The sequence below is a fragment of the Dermacentor silvarum genome, chromosome 1 (genome assembly GCF_013339745.2).
Source record: "Dermacentor silvarum isolate Dsil-2018 chromosome 1, BIME_Dsil_1.4, whole genome shotgun sequence".
In the NCBI taxonomy this organism is placed as follows: Eukaryota; Metazoa; Arthropoda; class Arachnida; order Ixodida; family Ixodidae; genus Dermacentor; species Dermacentor silvarum.
Window position 1 is genome coordinate 118,105,424 of NC_051154.1, and position 22,145 is coordinate 118,127,568.

At 43.9% G+C, this 22,145-nt stretch overlaps 2 protein-coding genes across 3 annotated transcripts in view; one reads left to right on the forward strand and one right to left on the reverse strand.

Annotated features, from left to right (window-relative positions):
• The window catches only part of LOC119435899 (nicotinamidase-like), a 324,581-nt gene that overhangs the window by 23,711 nt on the left and 278,725 nt on the right, over window positions 1-22,145 (forward strand). The gene's annotated exons all lie outside the window — the stretch shown is intronic.
• LOC119435767 (nucleolar protein dao-5-like) overlaps window positions 1,458-22,145 on the reverse strand; it is an 84,643-nt gene continuing 63,955 nt past the window's right edge. For both annotated transcript variants that reach the window (XM_037702501.2, XM_037702494.2), the window contains exons 11-12: window positions 6,738-6,842; window positions 1,458-4,758 (exon numbers count right to left, since the gene is read on the reverse strand). In XM_037702501.2, coding sequence (XP_037558429.1) covers window positions 4,534-4,758; window positions 6,738-6,842 — 330 coding nt within the window. In that variant the 3' untranslated portion in view covers window positions 1,458-4,533. The remainder of the gene's footprint in view (window positions 4,759-6,737; window positions 6,843-22,145) is intronic.

The window sequence follows — 22,145 nt, forward strand, 5'->3', positions numbered from 1 at the left end:
GTATTTTAAATATATTTATGAATCTAGCCCAAGACGTATTGCTTTATGTTATTGCAACCTTCGCCTGTGTCTAGGTACTACCGAGGAGTTGTCAAGTTGCCGGTTTTGCTCTGTTCAACCCTAGCGGAGCCAGTGGCTGCAACACAGCGCAGCATGCGCGCTAAGTCATGTTCAATCAAGGTACGATTGAGGCAAGTCATTTCGTCGTAACGGTAGCACATCAAAACTTGATAGTCGCAAGGAGATACATTAATGCTTAAAATTGACGATGCAGTGATTGGCTTTGACGGCTTTTACAAGCTGTTTTACAAGTTGGCTTCCGAGACTTGAGGTTTGTTTACGCGACGCTGGCTTCCCGCCGCCGGCGTTGGAACGGAGAACACGCTGCGCTGGTGGTGACTAGGCACAACTGTGGCTGCTGTTAAGAGACCGATGGTATTCCTAAATAAACACATCACTGTTTTGATGATCCAAATATAATCTCACTATCAAGGAGGGAGCAGTCTACCTGACTGGAGCAGTGTTTCTTGATTTGGGGTGTTGCTACGCTGCGCTCCGCAACACCCAACGACCACCACTTCGCGTCAGCGGCGGATCAAACGAGAGCAGTATTCGCTTGCATTGTCGCACTTTCACTGCAGCCAAAAAAACAAAAATCCACTGGCTCTGCTAGGGACGAACAGAGCAAAACCGGCAACTCGACAACTCCTCGGTAGTATCTAGACACAGGCAAATCTTCAAAGAACAAAAGTCCCTATGTCCATTTTTTTTAAATTTTTCGCGCATGCGCAGTATAGAGAGCAGGGCACGCGTGAAGTTCTGCTGGGAGGAAGCTGCTGCAGAGCCTTTAGCAGGCGCATTGGCAGGCGACAGCGGCCGCTTCAGTGAAGAGCATAGGAAGGATTGGTGAGTGAGCCTACTAGAAAAGCTTCTAGAACACTGCACTGTGGGGCTTACCTTGTCACACAATAATCGTCATCTGCCTTGCTTGCTGGCCGCTCAGAACACTTTGTGTGTATTCGTGGGCTTCTTTCATGCTCGGAAAAAACTTATGTAGCACGTACTGAGCAACAGAAAGCCATATCGGTAGTTTTTCATGTTGCTCTACAAGTTCCTCATTGACACTTTGATAATTAGGACCGTACTTCTGGAGTTAGATAATTAGTTACAATTACCTAATTAAATCTCAGCAACGAAAAAATTACAGGAGTAGCCGCTTGTAATTTTTTCGTTGCTGAGATTTAATTAGGTAATTGTAACTAATTATCTAACTCCAGAAGTACGGTCCTAATTATCAAAGTGTCAATGAGAAAATTGTAGAGCAACATAAGTTTTTTTCTGAGCATGAAAGAAGTACTAGGTTTTCTTCGAGTAATACAACTGCTCTTCTTTTAGATCTTGGTGCATGATAGTTGGGACACCCTGTATGACTGATACATATGTAAAAAAACAAAACATTGTTGATGGAACAGCTAATTTTTAATCAAGCACCACTCGAGTACCTTTTACAAGAAGCAACAGAATACATAGTTCATTTCTTAGACAGCATAGTGTTTATGTTGAACCAAAAAAACCTACATGAACTGCAGTAAAGCTGGTCATTTGCAGCTGTTTACTGCATATTTCAGGTTTTGGGTGAAAAGAAAAACAGTAGCTGATAGCGGAACTCTGCTATCGAGAGAAAATGTGTACTGGTGGCCCAAGTGAACTGAACATATTCGTTTACATTTAAGTTTTATTTTATTTCTTGCTGCAATCAGAAAATTATGAAAATATATACCAGTGATATGCTCAGCTGCCAGTCAAAATCTAGCAGTATGAACAAGAATATATTAATGAGATGAAAATAATGGTGTCTATTGCATTCATTTGAACCACCTGTACAGACCAATTCAGATAATCAATAACATAATCACAAAGCACCAGCCATACTTTACATGATGTAACTTATTAACCATTACATGTATTGATGAAATATGCAATTTAAAAGGTACATAAGCATTCAAGCATTGCCTAACTGGCAGCACTAGCCACACACAATGTAAATTTCAGATGAATCAATGTATTGATAAGATAAATGAATAAAACACAAAACTCTGCACTAATTTGTGGAAACATAAGCCAATTCAGGTATGCCCAGCAGCTGGGCACTAACATTAGCCACATACACTTTTGATGTGTTAAATGTGCTGGGCCATTTGCATGAAGCAATATATTGCCCGTGGGTATAATTATATCCGCAGTCAAAAAACTTTGCAAAAGTAGCAGTTTCAGCACAACTAGTTGTTGAATGAAAAATATCAATAGCTTCACGCCAGCATCACTGGTCTGTCACTTGACAACTTATTGTGAAGAAAGTTGCAGCCACTTGCCTGAAGCTTTACAACTGCCATGGCAAGTTTACCCATAGGTAAAGTGCTTGAAGCAACTGGCCCCAGGTCAAAATATGAAACAGTCTGCTAGGAAGCCATTAACATCTTGAAGTCAAATAAGACAAGCATTACTGCTGACCACTAGCCAACATGCCAGTGAACTGAAATCTTGATTATGAACAAAGGCTGGAAATCTGGAAAAACTCATTAGATGGCCTTGAGGTAGAGCAGCAAGAAATACAGATCTAGTAAAGACCATACACGCAACCCCACAACGTAAAGACCTTGAGGAAGAGCAACAAGAAACACAGTTCTAATAAAGACAATTCACGCAACCCCACAACGTAAAGGCCTTGAGGAAGAGCAGCAAGAAATACAGTTCTAGTAAAGACCATTCACGCAACCCCACATTGCACAGAGATAAAGAAAAAGAATACACGAGGAGTGGAACCACTACCGGAAATAGTGATGTTGAGTCATGCTTACAAAATTGTTTCCCCTTAGCTGGTTACTGAAATTGAAATGGCTCTTTTACATGGAACAATAAATTGCACCAGAAGACAAAACACAATTCATTTGACTTTACACTAACTATAAGCAGAAATAAATATTTAGAACTTTGCCAAGTGCACAAAATAACCTAAAGACATCGTGCATCTACTTGCCATGAATTATTAAAACCAGCTGTTGAGCCAAATGTGCCCCAATGAACCGAGGAAAAGCACATGTAAATTCTGAGAAGTAACAAGTGAGGAAGAGGCTTACACAACTTGTTCAGCGGGTAGACAAAACACAGTACTCTTTGACCCATGTGCTAGACACAAAAGTTTTAAGGTACAGAAAACACTTAACATACGGGCAAAAGCAGAGAGAGTGAAAATCCACTCACTTGAATCGTACATAAGCAGTAATTAATGTTTAGAAAATTTATTAACTGCAGAAACAAACACTCAAATAAAACAAACATTTTATGCCACAAATTTTAAACTTCAAAACAAAAGCCAGAAATACTGTGCCCACTAAAGCCAGAAAACAAATATTTCAAAGCTGAGTGGTTAGACTGAATGATATTTTCATAGAATTTGTGCATTAGAATTATGGTGGTAGGAAACAAAAGAATGGACAGAAATGTTTATGCAGCCACACACAATGAGTTTTCTTAGAAAGCACTCTAAAAGGTGTGGATACACATAGAGCAAAAACTTAATATTAAAAGAGTACTGACACAAAACATTTTCTTTTGCTTATTTTTAGTTAACTATGAATTAATTCCGTAATGACAGTACGAGGCTTTAATTTCTCAAACATGCAACAAACCATAATTTTGCAACGGCAGTACGAGGCTTTCATTTCTCAAACATGCAACAAACCATAACCCAAATAGAGCGATGCTGTGGGTGTGTTGACCAGGAGCGGTATTTGTAAGAGTCCACCTAGTGGACTGTCCATTTTGGCTGTTGTGACTGGCTCCAGCTGTACGAGCGAGAAGAAGCCAGCCAGTCTCTTTTTTGCTTGTGCAGCTGGAGCCAATCGGCGACAGCCGAAATGGACAGTCCACTAGGTGGACTCTTACAGAATACACCCCCCCCCCCCCCCAAACATCCGACAGGTCATGAAAATCGGTGCAGTGGTCAAAGGTACACTTTGATCACCTAGCCGAAAGGTTAACACGAGATAATAGGTGAGAAGGGTGCTGCTTGTTCCAAGAGAACTCACAGCAGAGAACCCGTGTAGAATGCAAAGTGCAGAATAAAAGAGGCATGAATGACCAAAGTGGCAAGCGAAACGTTGAGTGACACGGCCATTGTGTGGCTTGTGGCCACTGCACCTGGCCTACCAGGCTGCCTGATCTGTGTACCAGTCGCTTGTAATATGACCTGAACACTACCTCTAATTTTCTAGTGTAAAAAAAGTGCCCGCTAACACACCCTATGCCATGAAGTCACATTGCTTTTGGCATGTTTTGAACTGAATGCATTAAGAAAGGATATAATTAATGATTTGTTGCATGTTCATGGAATTTAGGCACTATACCCCTATTACAGAGTCGGCAGCTATCTCGCAAAGCAAAAAAGCGAAATTCAATTTTTTTGTGTTAGTACCCCTTTAAGCACATGCATTCTGCACAAAAGAACTGCAGTCAAAATGGTTGTGCAGCCTTTCAGAGGAGCGCAGCAATAATGTCATCTGCAATGCCACTGTCACGAATTTCAGTATCCATGCGCTCAGAACGTTCCCGCTCTACTTCAGGATCTAAAGGAGTGGAGAAAACCTCTTGTCTGTGTGCCTCAAACTCGGCCCTGGTATGAATCACAGCTCGTAGCAGGACTTCTTCTGCTTTGTCCATGTTAATGCCACGTGTTAGGCTCAGAGCCTTCATTACTGCCTGTGTCACAAATGTAAGAAAAACATGAGCTCTTAACACACATCAATGATAAAGAATTCAGCAAAATACAATGTGTGCCGTTAAGAAGGGAGCCTAAACCATTGGCTTGGTCAGGCTCACATTTTTTTTCACACACCTATATTTCACACAGCAACAACATATGGTGGTGGAATGTGTCCAGAAATTAGCAGTGTGAACATTATGCACTGAAGGTAAAAACTGCCCCTTGAAAGGTGGCTGATGGCACATACTTTCAAAAGAGGCCAAGCACTTGGAGAACATTATTCTGGATGAACCAGGTGGAGCAAGCACAATCGCCAAAAGTGGCATTAAACAAATCGTAGTGTCTGTGTATATGGCTTCCCATGAGGGCCAGAGTTGTGCAAAGCTCCATCATCTTGAGCTCCAAGGTTATGCTAGAAAGCCACACCCAGCACACCAAGCAGCTACACTCATGCTAACCGCACTGTCAGCAGCATACTAGATTTTGCCCTCAATCTCTCACTTCGAGTTGATATCCCCGATTTGTATGCTTTCATTTATTTGGGATTGCTCGCAATGCAGAGCAAGCTCAGCAAATGTTAGTGCATGGTGAAAGCGTCTGTGAGCCTTTCGTATTTACATGCAAAATGCAAAATCATAATGCAGAGCTTTCACAGAATAGCTACAATTTTCATTAGGCATGCACATTGTGATGTTTCAGTATGAAAACTCAATCTCATCTGGATGAATTCCTTTAGAAATATATGATGCTGGTACCAATGATTAAAAAAAAAGCTACCATATGTGTTTAATAAACAACATTCACTCAAGAATTTGTTATGAGACTATGCATTAAAGAAAAACCTACTTGTGTAGACTGGAGCTGCATGCGTTACGCATTCACTTCACAAAAAAAGTAAGTTCTGGTGGGCACACTGTCTTGTGCAACTTATGCAAGTGGCCCGCTTAGAACAAAAGACAGCCACTGCAGCCACTTTTACAGCCACTGCAGCCGGGGGCACATGATAAATTCCCTTCGTGGCACTGTAAAAAACTTAACCTCTTTCCAGGGGTTATGAGAATTCAGAACGCTGCACCACTGCCAGAGCTGTGAATGCATCACAGAACAGCGAGAAAACACTTGCAACCACAGGCACTGAGGCAGAAGCTGAAGATGTCAATTGGGCATGACTGGCTAGATTATGTGGAGTGTTGATGTCTCCAATGTGCCTGCTTCTGTGCAGTGCAGAATAGGCCATTTAATGATTTTGACTATGCGATGACGCTCGGCAAATGGCGATGTGAGTGGCAGGTGGAAAACAGTTGCACAACTCTGGCTCCCTACAGGAGCCATGTACAGGAACACTAATAGCATCTTCGATAGCCCACACCAGCGCGCAGTGAGTGTGCCTCCTTGTCCTTGGCAAACTGCACCAGTGCACACCAGCAGTCCTCGATTAAAGAGCTGCACTTTTATGGGCAATTTTTGCATGCCGCTTCACGCACCAAGAAAATCGGCAGTGCACCAGCACGCAACCTCCCGAGGTATTTCAGTTTAATCATAAAACTGCGTGAACTGCAAGCAGCAGGCAGCCAAGACCTGTGGAGATGGCGAAGGCCAGCACTGCTTGCCGTAGCCATACATCAATTTTTGTTGAGTTCTGACAGTGAAGACAAAACACTCATATTTTTGTGTGCGAAATCGTAATGGTGCTAGGTGTCGACAATGACATGGAGCAATTTCTCCTTGGGGTTTCTCCCACTTCGTGCTGGTTTCAGGGCAATCCCAAGGCACTTTGATCAAGGACACTATAACAAATCTTACCACTGAATGCCACCTGGTGAAAAAAATTGTGCTATACAAAGCCAATCGTGCAGGCTAAAAAAAGTATGGCAACTTGCAGACGATACTGGCTGCAGTTTAAAATTTAAAAGGGTCATATACTTGGACAAAGATAGGAAGCATTACAAGGAGTATCAAAGTTTCATACACTTACCTCGGGACACCACACCTCGATGACATAAGATGCAATGTCAAAAGTAGGGCCCAAGTCTGAGTTTGCCTTCAGAAGCTCAAAGCAGAACTCGTAAATCTCTTCTTGCTGAAGAGAAAAAGTGTGACATACTGCACATCAGCTACTGATACTGTGCATTTTAAGCAACTCAAACCAAACTTAAAGCTGGTAATTCATATATGCTTAAGACTAGTGGCATATGTTCACAGATGTCTTGAGCAGCTTTTGCAGTGCACTCAGTGAATTACTATAAAACCCAGAAATAATAAATCACTCACTCGAATTGTTTCTAAGTTACATTATACCATCAAAAATAATTGTTGCCATTAAGATACATTTCATGTGGTTTTTTCCAAGGTCGAAAGAAAGTGCACGAGAAAACACGGCACATGCAGATGAACAAAAATTGAAAATTCTCAGACATGTATTCAAGAACGAAGTCCACACTGTGGTTGCAAAAAAGGTAGCAGCCCCAGCGCTCATTAGGTGGCAGATACTCAAATGAGCAACTCTGATGCATGGATGGAAAGCGATTGCTGCTGCATCTCCTTAAGGTGAAGGTATCACGGCTGCCACCTGGAGTGTAGTCCAGATTTTACCACCAGGCGACGCCACACAGTCATGTTTGGAAAAAGCGAAAAAAATCTGCTCTTCGTCGTCGCAGCATGCCCCGGTCTGGCCCTCTTGCGAAGCTGCGACAGGCGATCCGCTGTAGTTGAGGAAAATTCCCCCTCCCCCCTTACTTTCAGGACAAGTTGTGCCTGGCACCATTGTTGTTTTGTTGTTGCACGTGGTGGCCTTCTCCTCGCTGATACTTTCAACAATGGCTCAGTCGAACCTTTCTCTATCTAAAATGGTCAGTGCTGATGATGGTGGCTATTAGTGGTTCGTCACTGCCGCTTTTGACATGGCTGTCAAGTGAGTGCGGACCGCTGCTTCGAAAGCCATTTCGGCAGATGGCCTGCAGACCAGTGCTCACTGCAGAACCTTGAGTGACGTTGATCGTCAACTAGTTTTGTTTCTTTCTCTTCCTAGGGTCTATTTTTTTTTTTTAGCATTCTGCAAAGTACAGGCCCGGAAGGTTCAAGGAGGCTTGAAATAGTGACTATTGCTTTGTGCCTATAAACAGATAAATAAAGGAAAGGGAAGGAAATTGCTACGGACCTCAGTAACTGTCTAGCGCAGTCTGCTGACACCTGAACAGTAGTCAGCAGTGGAGGAGAGGTGGCGGTAAAAAGAGTAGGGGTAGAGATTAGTAGAGAGTATTGAGTAACAACGGAATATTTACAACAGAGCGACTAAGTAAAAAGAAAAAAAGATCGTTTGTGGAGTGATTTCCTCGAGAAGTTAGTCACCGGCCCCGCACACCGGCACTGTTGGATCGTGTGGAACACCCAGGTGTCGAGGCCCCACTGTTTGAAGAAGTAGCCGTGCTTTTGTAAGCTACCCCGGTCCACGTGCATAGAAATTACAGTTGTGGGCACGGCTGACACCAGTTTTGTTTTGACCGCATGTGCCGTGTGACCTGATGCCTATTTCCCGACGTTAAAAAGTCCCCCAGCACGCTCGTTTCCATTACTTCTGTAATAACAATACACAGGGCACCTATTGCGCACCTTGCAGAGCGCCAAAAAGGGTGCTTTTTACATACATGCAAGACTCTTTGAGTGTAGGCAACTAAAGCACTATTAGCCTCATGTATCCCAAAACAGATGTCTTTTTTTTTTTTTTTGCGCTATTTGCGAACTGCATAAACATGAATGGGAATTAGGCTGGCGAACAAATGTTCCTAGGCTGTCGGCCATGTTTTGGTGCCAGAGTGCCGGTTCCTGCAATCATGATGGCTGATGATAAACAATTGATGATAGCTCTGCCTGCCGTGGAATAGTTTAAATGTTCCCCTTGTGCGATACAGTAGAGCAGCAAGTTGGGCTAGTTGGTGGATGTTCATCTTGTAAGAGCAGGGATACTGCGCTATAAAAACAGGGACAACAGAAATATAAGTGGACACGACGCGCACATTGTCACAATGGAATTTTATTGGGTGAAAGACGACGTATATGCAATGAACAAAAAGGACGTCACCATGCCCAGTGGCCATCCAAAACGCTGCCGTCACATTCTTGCGTCCAGAAATTGCACCTCATAATCAGCAAGTACCACAGAAGGATCGCTAACACATACAAGTGTTTAATATACGCCTCAAACTTTTTTGTTCATTGTATACATCATCTGTCACTCAATAAAATTCAGTTGCGAGTCTGTGCGCGTACTGTCCACTTATACTTCTGTTGTGTGTGTTTTTATCCCCCTTTTACAAGTTGTGCGATACAGTTACGGTAACGGTGGTGAGAGATGTCCCCTGCAGAAAAAGGCTCTCCTGTCTTGGTCTCCTTTTTTTTTGCACAGAATGCGGTTGCACAGAACGTTTGCTTTAGGAAATTCACGCGCGCTCACCACTGCTAGCGCTGATCGCGCCAGCATTACGATTACGATGGCCATCGCAAGCACAGCCTTGCTCGCAGCCCTCAGAAGTTGTCCACGTCTCGCCAACAGCCGTTTTTGTGACACAGGTGTCCAATACATAGTCCTCACATTAGCCTATGGAATAAGATCACATGATCTTCACAAGCAGGGACTGCATAAACAGATTATTTGCTAAAAGTATTTTTTCTAATAGTCATCAGTGTAGTATATAGTGTAAATTGTGCCTGTGTTGTCTGCCTTTTTCACGCTGTTCATGCGTTCCTTTCTCTCTCTCTCTCTCTTTTTTTTCTGCTGAATTCGGAGACTTTCGAGCGCTTGTGTCACTGTATTCTTGTGCACACTGTTGTGCGTGCAATGGTGGAAAATCTTCGCAGAAAGAAATGGCAGAAAACTCTGCTCTATCGGCTGCCATGTACCGCAACAAGCAAACGGCAGTCACTGCAGTGATTTTCAAGGGTACGATGATCACTCGAAAAAGACAGTCAACAATGTGGGGGTGCGACCATTATGCGAGTGCGATGATTACGTGGGTAAATACGATATATCTTTCAATGAGAAAAGCACCTACTGGAAATCACGTGTTCCAAAACTTCACTGAGCATTGGAACAGGTGACATTTAGTTAGTAGCGCATGGCTTGGAATGCTGCAGGTCACGCAGCCATCAGCACTTTTCGCTGCAGACTGCAAGGCTCGCTCATTGTTTGCTGCTAATCCTATCGTTCAACCGGCGTCGCATAGAATAGTCACAGTACCCTGCCACACACATTGCACCTCACCGTGTGGGGAAAGCAAGTTTCCAGATATCGTCATACGAACTTGCAAAATAGGAGGAGGTGAGGGCAATTTGCAATTCTCCTTGGCAAAATTGCACAATAGTCTAACCTGCTGGCTAGCTGGCATGCACTCATGGTGTACCATGCACGGCGCTTTCTTTCTTGCTTTTTTTTCTTCCATATTTTTCTCCCTGCAGCCACAAGTAAGTGAGCTCATGTAGAACTACATTGAAGGCGTGGTTGCAGATATGTGTGCTTGAAGGAATGTGGGGTAGGCACGGTGACTAGACTGAGCCAAACACTCAAACCCGCAGAAAGAATTCCCTATGCATTTTGCTTGCTTTTTATTGTTTAGTGGCACCACATTTGACAAACATTGGAACTGACATGAAACAACTTGATATCTTTTTGCACAGATGGTGCCACCACCAAAAAGTGCTTGTGACACTTATCATTTATTGAAAATCTTCTGTTTCAAGCACTGCTTAGTAAAACTTGTGAGTGCTAGTAATTACAAGACACTGTATGGCTGTAGTAATGTGCAACAATCGTTGTGAATTAGCGCATACATGAAAAAAAAAATGCCAATTTGCACGGACCTGGCCAGCAGAAAAATTAGCTAAAATCACTGCTCACCTGTAGATTCCCTAATTATCAAAAGACATTTTTTCTTCATAGAATCCGAGAGAAGGGCTTGCTGCTTGATTATTGAAAATTTCAGAGTTTCAGCTTGAATAGTTTTGTCCCTTCTTAGGTAATGCGTGACCAAGTATAGTCCTAAATTGCCAATCTGAAGTAATAATAACTCATGAACTGTTCATCAGAACACAAAACAACTTTACATAGACGATAAGTACATTGTAACCTAGAAAACCACTAAATATTGTTGTCCTGAGTTTAAAAGGAAAAAAGATACACATTCATAAACTTTTATAGTTTTGCCCATTTTTATTGGCACCTATATAAATTTCTAATTCTTTAACACACAATTTCTCTTCATAGAAACCTTGTATAACATTTCATTTTAAGGCATAGCAAATTTCATATAGTTATGTTGAACAATTTTGCTGGAAACGCAGTACAACAGAGCTGGCTAGTACAGCAAAAAATCTGTTTTTTGCTCGCACTGTTTTGATTGCTGTCAGGTAACCCATCAGGCGAGGCGATAATACTAGGTGTCATTGGAAAGCTCAGAAAGTAAGCTTTCTAATCGAGAAAGTCGACATTCGTCTAATGAGCGCAGGAAGCACAGTGTGTCCGCAAACAATGACTAAAATGCGGAACGCGTGCCGCCGGAGTGGGACCTCCACCTTAAAAGCCACATGCTGGCAGTGAAAGCTGACTGAAACCTAACTGTTGGCGTCTTTACAGACATGTGTACACTAGGCCGAAGGAAGACTTGAGCGTTCTAGAATTGAGCAATCTTTTGTCTTTATCTGTGGTTCAGCAAGCTCAAGTTATCAGTGGTTCAGTAAGCTGAACCACAGATAACTTCAAGGAATCGAGTGCAGGGTGAATCCAGATAAGAACGAACAAGTGGTCCTGGTCACCATTCCCGATTTTGATTAAATTTACTTTAGGCGCAGATTTTGAGCCCAGAACAATGATTCTGAACTTAGTTTTGTGAAAAAAAAAAAAAAATTGTTTGCCTGAAAAAAAAAAAAGAAGCACAAATTTTGGCCCTTGAAAACGCGTTTGCGGCTGTATCTTCACTTCGAAGGATTGCCACAATAGAGTAAAGCATGTTCGGTATTCAGGTAAACGCAAGCACAAGTGTACTGGCCGTTTTACCAGGTTTTACGTGATGAACGGAGGTGCAAACGTGAACTGCTTGCACGGTGCAGCCACCTGGCGACACAAAGCTCAACCAAACACAGAGCTAATATAGCAGCAACCAAGTTTTTTCCACTTTGCTGCTGATTCAAATTTTCTGCAGGAGCGCAATCTTGAACATGTTGTCTTTTTATATGTTTACAATGTTTTACACTTGCTTACAGGAATATTAGCTCTGTATTTGGCTGGTTAAGCCCTGCGCCACCAGATGGCTGGATCGTGCATGCCGATCAGGCCGCTCACATACGTCTACGAAGCTCCTTCATCACAGCGGTATGGAGGGGCTTTAGTTAATGCCTCTGCCTATCCATCAAAACACCCAGCTCGCCTGTGGTTATCGGAATACCGGACACGCTCGGCGCTGCGACAGAACACTCGCAACGCACGCTGCTTGATCGCTCTAGCTGGGGATCGACGGCCGGGTGGCTAGCAGAGAGGTTGGAGAGCCTTCGCGCGCTGGCTCCAAGACAACCGGAAGTAGACGACAACACGTCACATGACGTAGAGCCAGCCAAGGCGGAGCTTAGCCCCGATCACTCGGCGAACGAGTTGGAGGAAATGCATGGCTAGGGAGGAGGGTAACTTGTAATCGTCCGTAGCTCTCTTAATATGAGATGCTTCACTTAAATTGTGACGCAAATGTTTTACTGTAGCTGTACCCTACGCATCTACAAAATTTGTTTGAACCATTTCAGGGACCCTTTAAAGTGAGGATGATAAAACTCGGTGCACATGAACTTTTAAGTTTTCACATTTTTTTCGAAATAATTTTAGTTGCTTTGTCAAGCATCGTTATAATTAAAAATTGCACTGAAACATAAGTGGTTTGCCAAAAACATCGAAATTTAAAGTTGTTTTCTGAAAAAGGCCAGTTTTAATTTTTCTGAAAATCACTCTGGTTGAAGTCAAGGACATTGTCTACCACTGTGCATAACAAAAAAAAAAAAAAAAAAAAAAAAAAAAAAACATTATTTGAGTACCCAACAAGTTACAATGCATCAAATGTGACCACACACAGCCTAGCAGCCGCAACACGGATTTCGTGCGTTCTGATTTGTTGAGCTATGCAAGAACTCATTCAATGTAATATTCATTGTTCAGATATAACGCTGCCAACAAGCAATGCTGTCCTGTGTGGGTTACAACCTTTTTTAACCGCACAATTGCGCATGTTGTAGGTCAATGTGGCTGAGGAAGAAGGCTGATGGTACTGTTGCCATGGGGCTATATTTTATTAATCCGGTCTTGCACCTTTTTAAGAAGATGCGAAATTCGATTTCACTGCCGAAGAAGTTGGTAATCCGAAGCAACTGTTCTTGCCACGAACAACTGCAGTTCGGAGTTATGGGCCCACTTGCACTCCCACGTATACTATACCAGGCCTTGCAGGAACCGCAACCCATTCTCTTGCCTTCAATCGCTTGAAAGATTCATTGTCAGCTTTTGGAGCGTAAGTTAATGTAACCTTTGGTAGCTTAGGAGTCAAAACTTGCACCATATCGGAAGTAGAGCCGATGGCAGATGAGGCGGGATTTCGAAGGTTTTGTAGCGTTGCCTGGTGCTTCACAATGCCTCAGATTCCATCGCAGGCATTTTTCCCGTGTCCAGTAGAGCAAAATAAACACTTAGCTGATGTATACCAGTTGTTTTTAAATTCATGAATATGAAATTTGTTCTTGAAATGAGCCGCAGCACCATCACTGACATAAGTAATATGAGCGTACACTGCGATGTGCTCTTCAAGCCATTCGTGCACCTTAGCCACTGCGTAGCATGCATGGGCCGAGTCATGGCACATGTCATCGCTTACGACAGCAAAACTGTGCACCCCTTTCTGGGTCATGGCCACACAGGTGAATATGGTGACGACTTTTACTCCAGTGATGAGACTGAATTTCGTCTGGTAGCGCGACTGTCCAGTTCTCCGCAAAATCGAAATGCAGAAGAACACTTGCTTTGAACACAACACTTGAATGCACCTGATGTAGTTGTGGCTTATCCATTTCTTTAGGCATGCCTGAAGGTGCTCCAAGAATGCACTCAGGGTAGACTCTTTCTTTATTGTCACCTTTCTCCCAAGTCGCATATAATATTTCTTCATCTTCAGGAATTCCAAGGTCAGTCAATGTAAGAGCTGTGACCGTTGGACACCCTGGACACTCTCCAAGTTCACACTTAAAGGAAAAGGGACTGCACAGGTAAAGGTCGCGAAAGTCTTTGGTACTTTTTCTTCTGACCGGAGCTCTTCTCCAGCGCACATACTGCCAATTTTATGTTGGCAAAATAAACACAGACACATACTTCCTGCGTCGGCGTGACACATTTCGGTCGCAAAGAGTAGAACTTAGTCCGACCGATTGCAGTGTCAGTGTGAGCATGCCGCTGATAAACTGGACCTAAGTGTCTTATTGAGAGCATGCTAAATTTCTCCTTCCTTTCGCTTGGCATATGAGCTTCGATGTTTTCTTTTAATCATATGTGGTGGTTTTAGTGGTGAAACTTCTGGGCACCGCACATACCTGTTGAGCTCTTCAACGGCTGCTTGTTTCGAACGAACACTTCCTGTGACGTAGATGCCTCCTCAGACTTAGATGAAACGTCATTTCCAGATGTTTCAACCAGCGTCGATGCATCCTCATGGGTCAGCGTGTGCTTAGGAGCCGGGGAAGTTGAAGAATCCGCAGTCAGTGCCTTGAAGCGATTGATACAGTTCCCACAGAGAAAATCCATTTCTTGAACAGGAACACTGGTGTCAGGCAGGTGTTGCCTTATTTAAACAATGTCCAAGACAGCGCCATCCTCGTATCGCTCTAACTCGGTTTCGAGGCTATTTGCCACGCGTTCGCGTGTTCCCTTTCATATTGCTCACGATAGTACTCAGAGCCTGTATGGCTAGTAAACCTAGCAAAAAAAGTCGCAGTTTCGCCTAAAAGGCAAAGCATCAATTACAATAACAAATTAGTAGACAGCTATACTAAGGATAGTTTTATCGGCTGTATAAACTTGTAAACATTCGCTAACTAACTAAATTACAAGTATACATCATACAGCATGTGGCGATGATGTTATCGCCCTTGGACTTCATACGAAACATCACGGCGACACCAATGCCAGAAATGCGCCCGAGTGTCCATATAACATAACTATAAAAGATATCGTTCAAGGAGAAAGTTATTTCAAGCATCCTTCCACACGAAAAGTTTGAGCGGTAAAGACGCAAGTCAAAGCACACGCGCCGGGACGCGGTAGGCAGGAAACACCGCTGCACCATTTGTCACTTTGCTCAAAAACTTGTGGAGGCTGTCGGGTGCGTGGCAGCTCGCAGTGCTTGGAGAAACACGAGAGTTGACGATTCCTTCTGCGCAAGGGGGATGGGGTCCCTAGGGAGTAAACGCGTGGCAACGTGATCAAGCACGTGATTGGGGGGGGGAGGGGGGGGGGGGCAGAAACATGCACCTATCTGCCCTCACCTCCTAGCACGCACGTCCATATGCGAGCCACGTGCCCTATCTCGGAGGTAATCTCTTTGCGGCGAGTGCAAATGTTGAGCCGAGACGGTTAGTGCCTTGATGCGCATTGGGTTCCCGTGCGTCTAGTACTGGTGGTCATGTAATCTCAAGTTTTTAGTACACTGTGCAAGCGTTCGGTCGCATTGTTACAGCGAGTTCGTGGTCATCGAGCGAGATCTGTTCCATATTTGCCCGAGCGCAAGTGATACCGATCAAACTACAAACCTTCCTTCGTGTAGTTGTCTGTTTACCATCACCAACAATGTGCTGCCTTTCTGGCGAAACTGCAACTTTTTTTTTTTTTTTTGCTCAGGACGAATATCCATTTCTTTTTATACTTGTTTTTAATTTGTGGGTGCCGGCTGCCGCCAATAGCACGGTCAGCCATAGCATCCAAGATTTACGGCGCCGCACGACTCAAAGTTGTTCAATGATAAAGAAGTTGAGGCTATTTTAAGTAAAGGCAGCAAGCTGACGGACACAGGTTTTAGCATTGGACGTGACTATTCGCACGCTGTTCGTGACAAACGCCGGCAACTTCTGCAAGTCTCTCGATCTTTTAAAAAACAAGGTGACCACGTGCGCCTAACGTTCGACAAACTGCATATCAATAATGATACATATGTGCGGGATGTTGCAGGTAGCCGTGCTGTGCCAGTTTGTCATCCCACCACAGTATGACCAGTGTCGACAGATAAGTCATCTTCTCCAGCAACGGTGTCACTTTCGCCCAATTTGTGTCCTAATTTAAAGAGTACTACCAATTTCCTGTTCACCAAACATTGGAACTCTTCTCTCCAAAAGTGTCGCCCTTTCTTCGCTCGCGGATTCTGCATGCGCTTCACTTCTAGTATTAACTGAAACTTGGCTGGACAAGACCAATCCTGATAACATTCTTCTCAGTGAATCTGAATTTTGTTTTTTTCATTGTGACAGAAAAAAAATAGAAAAGGGGGAGGTGTCCTCATAGCCACAAAGAAACAATTATCTGCTGTTCCGCTCACTGTTGCTACTTTTCTTGAATGTGTATGGATACGGTGTAAATTCGGAGTTACTGATGTTATTATTGGTGCTTTTTACTGGCCGCCCAATATGTCTCATGAATTTTCTGGTGAATTTCACAGAATACTCAGTGACTTACATGTGCGTTTTCCTAACTTTATTTTCCTCATGTTTGGCGACGTTAATTTTCCAAACATTGAATGGCCCACTCTTTGTGTCATTTCCAGTGATAAAGAAGCCCACACCTTTCTTCATTCCTGCTTAGATTTTTCTCTTGCTCAACTTATTATTAGTCCTACCCGTCGCTCCGCTACCACAGCAAATATCCTTGATCTCGTCCTAACAAATAACCCAGACCTTCTGCTATATTGCATTTAAATGTTTTATCTGATCACAGCATTATCAGTGGGTGCATCACTCATCCATTCACTGAAAAGAAAACTACTATTAAGCTAATTCATTGCTACAATCGCGCTAATTTTGAGATGATTAACTCCGAACTACACACCTTCTCCGAGAACTTCCTGGCTCAGTATTCATCAGGCACAATTGAACTAAACAGGCTGTCGCTCAAAACCACATTGTCTCACCTTGTTGATAAGTATGTGCTAATCATCACCATCCGATATCATAAAAATTCATCTTGGTTCACACATCGTCTTCGTCGTCTTAATAATAAGAAAAAACATTTGCACCGGAAACCAGTGACCACAGGTTTACTGCCATCGTGGAACAAGTACAGGATTTGCGATAAAGAGTATCAGTCGCTGTTTGGAACAACCCATCGTAATTTCTTCAGTCACGACCTGTCTACTATGTTAAGCAATAATTCTTATAGATTCTGGTGCATCACCAATCCGAGTTCCTATCCCGACATAGTACTAATTAATGTTGACGAAGAACCTGTCACTGAAACTGAGTGTTCACAGCTCCTAACGATGCATTTTCATCAGTATACAGCTATGAAGACATAACTTCTTCGCCCATATTGAAGCCATTGCCTAACATTTCCATGCCAGAAATTGTAATCAGTGAATCTGGTATTCTTGCCCTGTTGAATAACCTGAATATTACTACTAGCTCTGATCACCTTGATAATAAGATACTTAAAAACGCCTCTCTACACCTTTTTCAACTGTTAACAGCCCTGTTTTCACCATCATTATCATCTGGCATAATTTCTCATGACTGGCAAATAGCAAAAGTAATACCAATTTTTAAATCAGGTGATTGCTCCGTTCCATTTAACTATCGTCCTATCTCATTAACTAGCAACATATGTAAACGCATGCCATCAACTACCTAGAAAACCATGATATCATTTTCAAGTACAGTCAAACCCACTTAGAAGGATACAGGTTTTAACAATATATCTGTTATAACAATTGGAAGCTGCTGCACGGTCAACTTTTGTATGTTTTCTATGGTGAAATAACCCGCTTACTACAATGCCCCCAGGCCGCATTATCGGTTATAACGATGAAGTCTGGCTACTGGGTGTCCGTGCCGAAAGGTAATGTAATGCGAAATCCTTGAAAAGAAAAAAAAAAAAAGAAAAAAGAAATTCGAGCCACCGCGCTGTTTTCCAGGCTTCTCTGCATTGCTGGCCTCGCCTGCCTCTCTCCCGTCGCCCTTCCTCCTCCCCGAAAACGAAAGCACTGCGCCCATAGCTTGACGCCGCACCACCCTCCAAAACATGAATGGACCAGGCCAACTGCGCTGGTAGTTTACAGTGCTGCGTGTTGCTCCGCGTGCACGCTGGCCAGGGCCCAGGTGGCCCCTCATTGCGCTCAGTTCTGCCAACGGTTTAAGCCGCTCAGGCTCGTCTTTGTTGGTTGCATCGCAGTCATTCCTGGCCACGTAGTTTCTCGGCGAGTCGAACGTTTCGACTCGCCGCCGAAACGGAAGACGGCTGATCCGCCCGCCGATCATCGACAATGCACGACGTTGCTGGTGAAAAGAAAGTGCTTCTAACCAATGAGGTGATTGTCGCGAACATGCTTGCATCGGATAGCGACAGCGGCAGCGTTGATGCGATAGATCAGGCTGCCTCAAAGTTGACCTCGCAGGTGGCCCTACAGAATGCAGATTCTTCAGTCCCTCCGCGGCTTCGCTTTCGCGAGGGACCTTTCGCTGCACTACATGAAGCACCGGAATGCCTTGGAGAAGGATGTCGGCAAGCTTTGCGTAAAGCAAGCCAAGCTGATGGACATAGGGTTTTCTCATGCAAGCCAGTGAGAAGTACACGGCGAGATGCTTGTGGCGATCTCACTCCAGCGTTTCTTCTGGACTTCTCAAGCTGAGGGGCTGCTGCGGCAACCTTCTCACATTTTTAAAAAGTACTCTTTTGAGCCCACCAAAGCGATGCCTCGGCGGAGCTCGCATGTCACTTGCCACCCGTGACCTCGCTTTGCAGTTGTTACAGTAGCGCCAACAGCCGCAGCTTGTTACACGCGATCAGAGTGTGGGGGAAGCAGAGTTGAACAGTTAAACGAATCAATACAATAAGCAGCTGGATGGAGGAAGGTGGTGGGGAGGGGCACTAGCTTCCCCGCCATTATAGTTTTCTCGCAACACCTCTGCCATTCCCCTATTTTGGTTTTTTTTCATGCAACCTGGTTATAACAATTATCGGTCATAACAATGGAATTTTTGTGGCACTCGAATATTGTTATAAGTGGCTTCGACTGTACCAGCATGGTTTTCACAGGAGTTATTCATGCGACACCCAACTTGCCGGATTTACTAACAATATATTTTCTGCATTTAACGAAGGATTTCAAGTGGACGCAGTGTATTTCGTTTTGTCCAAAGCTTTTGATTGTGTTCATCATTAAATATTCACCCAAACGTTCTTGCATAGATTTCAAGTAAACACGCGCATCGAGTTCAGAATGCCGTCACGATCAACGATGCCAAACGCTGCAGTGCTATACGCCGCGGGCTGGCCACAAAATAAAGAAAAAACAATGCCGTCCTCCTCTCCTGGCCTTTCTGGTATCCCCAGCGAACGTCACGATGTCACCAGGATGCATCTGGTGATGTCAACGACAGTGACAATGTCCACTGGTCGAACAAGAACTTCCGACTTCCGGTTTGTCTGCTAGCAGGTACGTGCGCTCCATGCTCTGCCTCGTAACGCATAACGCAAGTGCGAAATCGCTCGCGTTCCAACACAGTCTTGCTTAGCGGTCTGATTAGCTGCGCGAACAGAGTGCGACAGTGTTGGCCTTTCCAGACATGCGTGCAACACAAGGTCTATAGTGGCACGCTTTGCATGAGCACGGACCGGCACGGCACCAACAGCGGGTAGCCGAGAAGCGCTGAGTCGCACCTAATAAGGCCCATCCACATTACCGGCACAGTAACTCGCTGCACGCCGTTCGCCTTTCGCAGGCCGCTGTTCGACAGCGGTTTTGCGAGATTTCCTTGCCGTAGAAAGGATGAGACCGGGACCCATTTGTGCGGCAGCCTCACCGCCACCGATTGCTTGACGGCGCCGATATCGTCGCTAGGCCTTCTCCGGTTCACTTCAAAGCTAAAGCGAATGGTGCTTCGGAATGAAATCACCGACGCTCACAAGCCGCAATATTTTCTTACTATTGTTGTCGCTCTTCGCAATAATTGTACACAAAGAAGAAAATTCGCTGATATTAGCGGTGCCGTCGGCTGCGATGCGAGCACAGATGAGCCGGTCGTCTGCAGTCGGTAACCGTGCACTGCAGCAGAGCTCAACAAGTATCGGAGCTCTCGTTTGTGTTTCACATTTGACAGTGGATATCGTTTTTCATAAAATGTATAACTTACGCATCACTTTATCTTGGGGAAATTATTTTGCTTGGAACAGAAGCTGCAGCTGATGTTTGCGTCGCCGGTGGCGGAGGCGCGCAGCTTTGCGGTCGTCAATTGGCCCGTAGGTCATGCGGTGGGCGGTGTGCCGGCCGAACTGCCGTCTACTTTGGACACCTCTCGCGCGGCAGACGTTCTACGGCACTGGGAGCTGGTTTGCCATCGGTGTATTTGCTGCTAGCCTGGACGTGCCTTAACTGCAAGTGGACAGTGTTTTGAGAAGCGCGTTGGCGATGACGATTGTCACATGACATTTGGAGGAGAACTCGGTGAGGAGGAGAGACCAGCCGACGATGAGAGTAGCGAAGGAAAGAGCAAAACAAGCGAGGGCCATGTTTCGATCATCAAACGCTTGTAACTCCGCTATTACGGCACCATTTCGAAAAATTCTCGTGGCTACGTTTTCGTTGTATACTCGTGCACAACTGCAACACCACAACAAAATTTCGACCTCTGGGTGGTTTGGGGCCCTTTAACATCTGGAGTCCCCCAGGGCCGCGTACTTGGTCCCCTACTTTTCTTAATTTTTGTTAATGATCTACCCAAATGTGTCTCATCTCGAATTCGATTATTCGCAGATGATTGTGTTGTATATCGTAATATTAATAATGACGCTGACCGCCTTTCCCTACAAACTGATCTTGATGCAGTGACTGCTTAGTGCTCCTCATGGCTAATGTCTCTAAATACGTCTGAAACAAAGATAATGTCATTTACCAGCCATTGTACTCGCCTACTTTCTCAATAATGGTAGTGTAGAACTTACGCCAACTTACAAGTACCTTGGCCTTCATCTTCAGTCTGATTTAATTCGGCATTACCACATTAACACCATCATAGCATCAGCTAGCCAAGCATTCGGTCTTAAACGTAACCTCAAGCACGCACCTTCACACTGAAAGCTTGCTTATATCACGCTGATCTGCCCAAAAATTGAATATGCTTCCGCCATATGGGATCCCCATCAAGCAAACATTATCAACAACATTGAATCTGCAAAACCGTGCTGTTCGCTTCATCTTTTCAGATGATTCACGCTTCACCAGCGTCACATCATTAAAACAATGTGCCGAGTTAGAACCACTATCACGTCGAAGCCAGTTTGCTCGCCTAACCTTATTTTATAAACTGTATCACCATTCCACGCTTCACGAGGACTTCTTTTCGTCACCCCCTGCAGTCTTCCTGTACCGTGAACACGTTAACAAAGTAAAACGCACAACGTGCCGCTCATAACTTTACGCAAGATCATTTATTCCTCGCACAATAATAGAATGGAATAACCTACCATCACACATAGCTACGGAAGTTAACTTACCATCTTTCCAAACCTTGTTGCAAGAAAACGGTTAGTGGTAGCAGATTATTTATTACTTACTGTTATATGTACATATTAACATATTGTGTATAATGTTTCTTGTGATTTGAAGAACTAGTGCACATACTCCGTTCATATCTGTTTATTTTATGTTTCTTGTGTGTGTTTAGTTCATGTAGTTTTATTTCTTGTGTGTATTTCATGTTTCAGTTACACTTCATGTTTCTACTGTAATCAATGTATTAATAGTTGTATTTCGAGTGCTAGTGCTGTATTTTGCATGCACCAGTTTTTGTCCCCACCCCCCTATGTAATACCTTCGCATGAGGGCCATTAAGGGTATTGTAAATAAAAAATCTCGGGTGCCGTAAGCCCCGTCGATGCATTGCTCTCGGCGCAATCTGCACCGAGCGCACTCATGCTCATACCCACACTATTATAGCCCGACCTTCTTGCGATTTGTTTACAAGTGCTCACTAACGCTGATACTATCCACCAGAATGCTCTAGGAATTTGTTAAGTTGTTCTTCCTGCTGAAATTTTAAAACCTCGAATTAATGAAATTCGTGATTTAACAAAGTTTTTCGCTGCAAGTACAACTTTGTTATATCAAGGTTT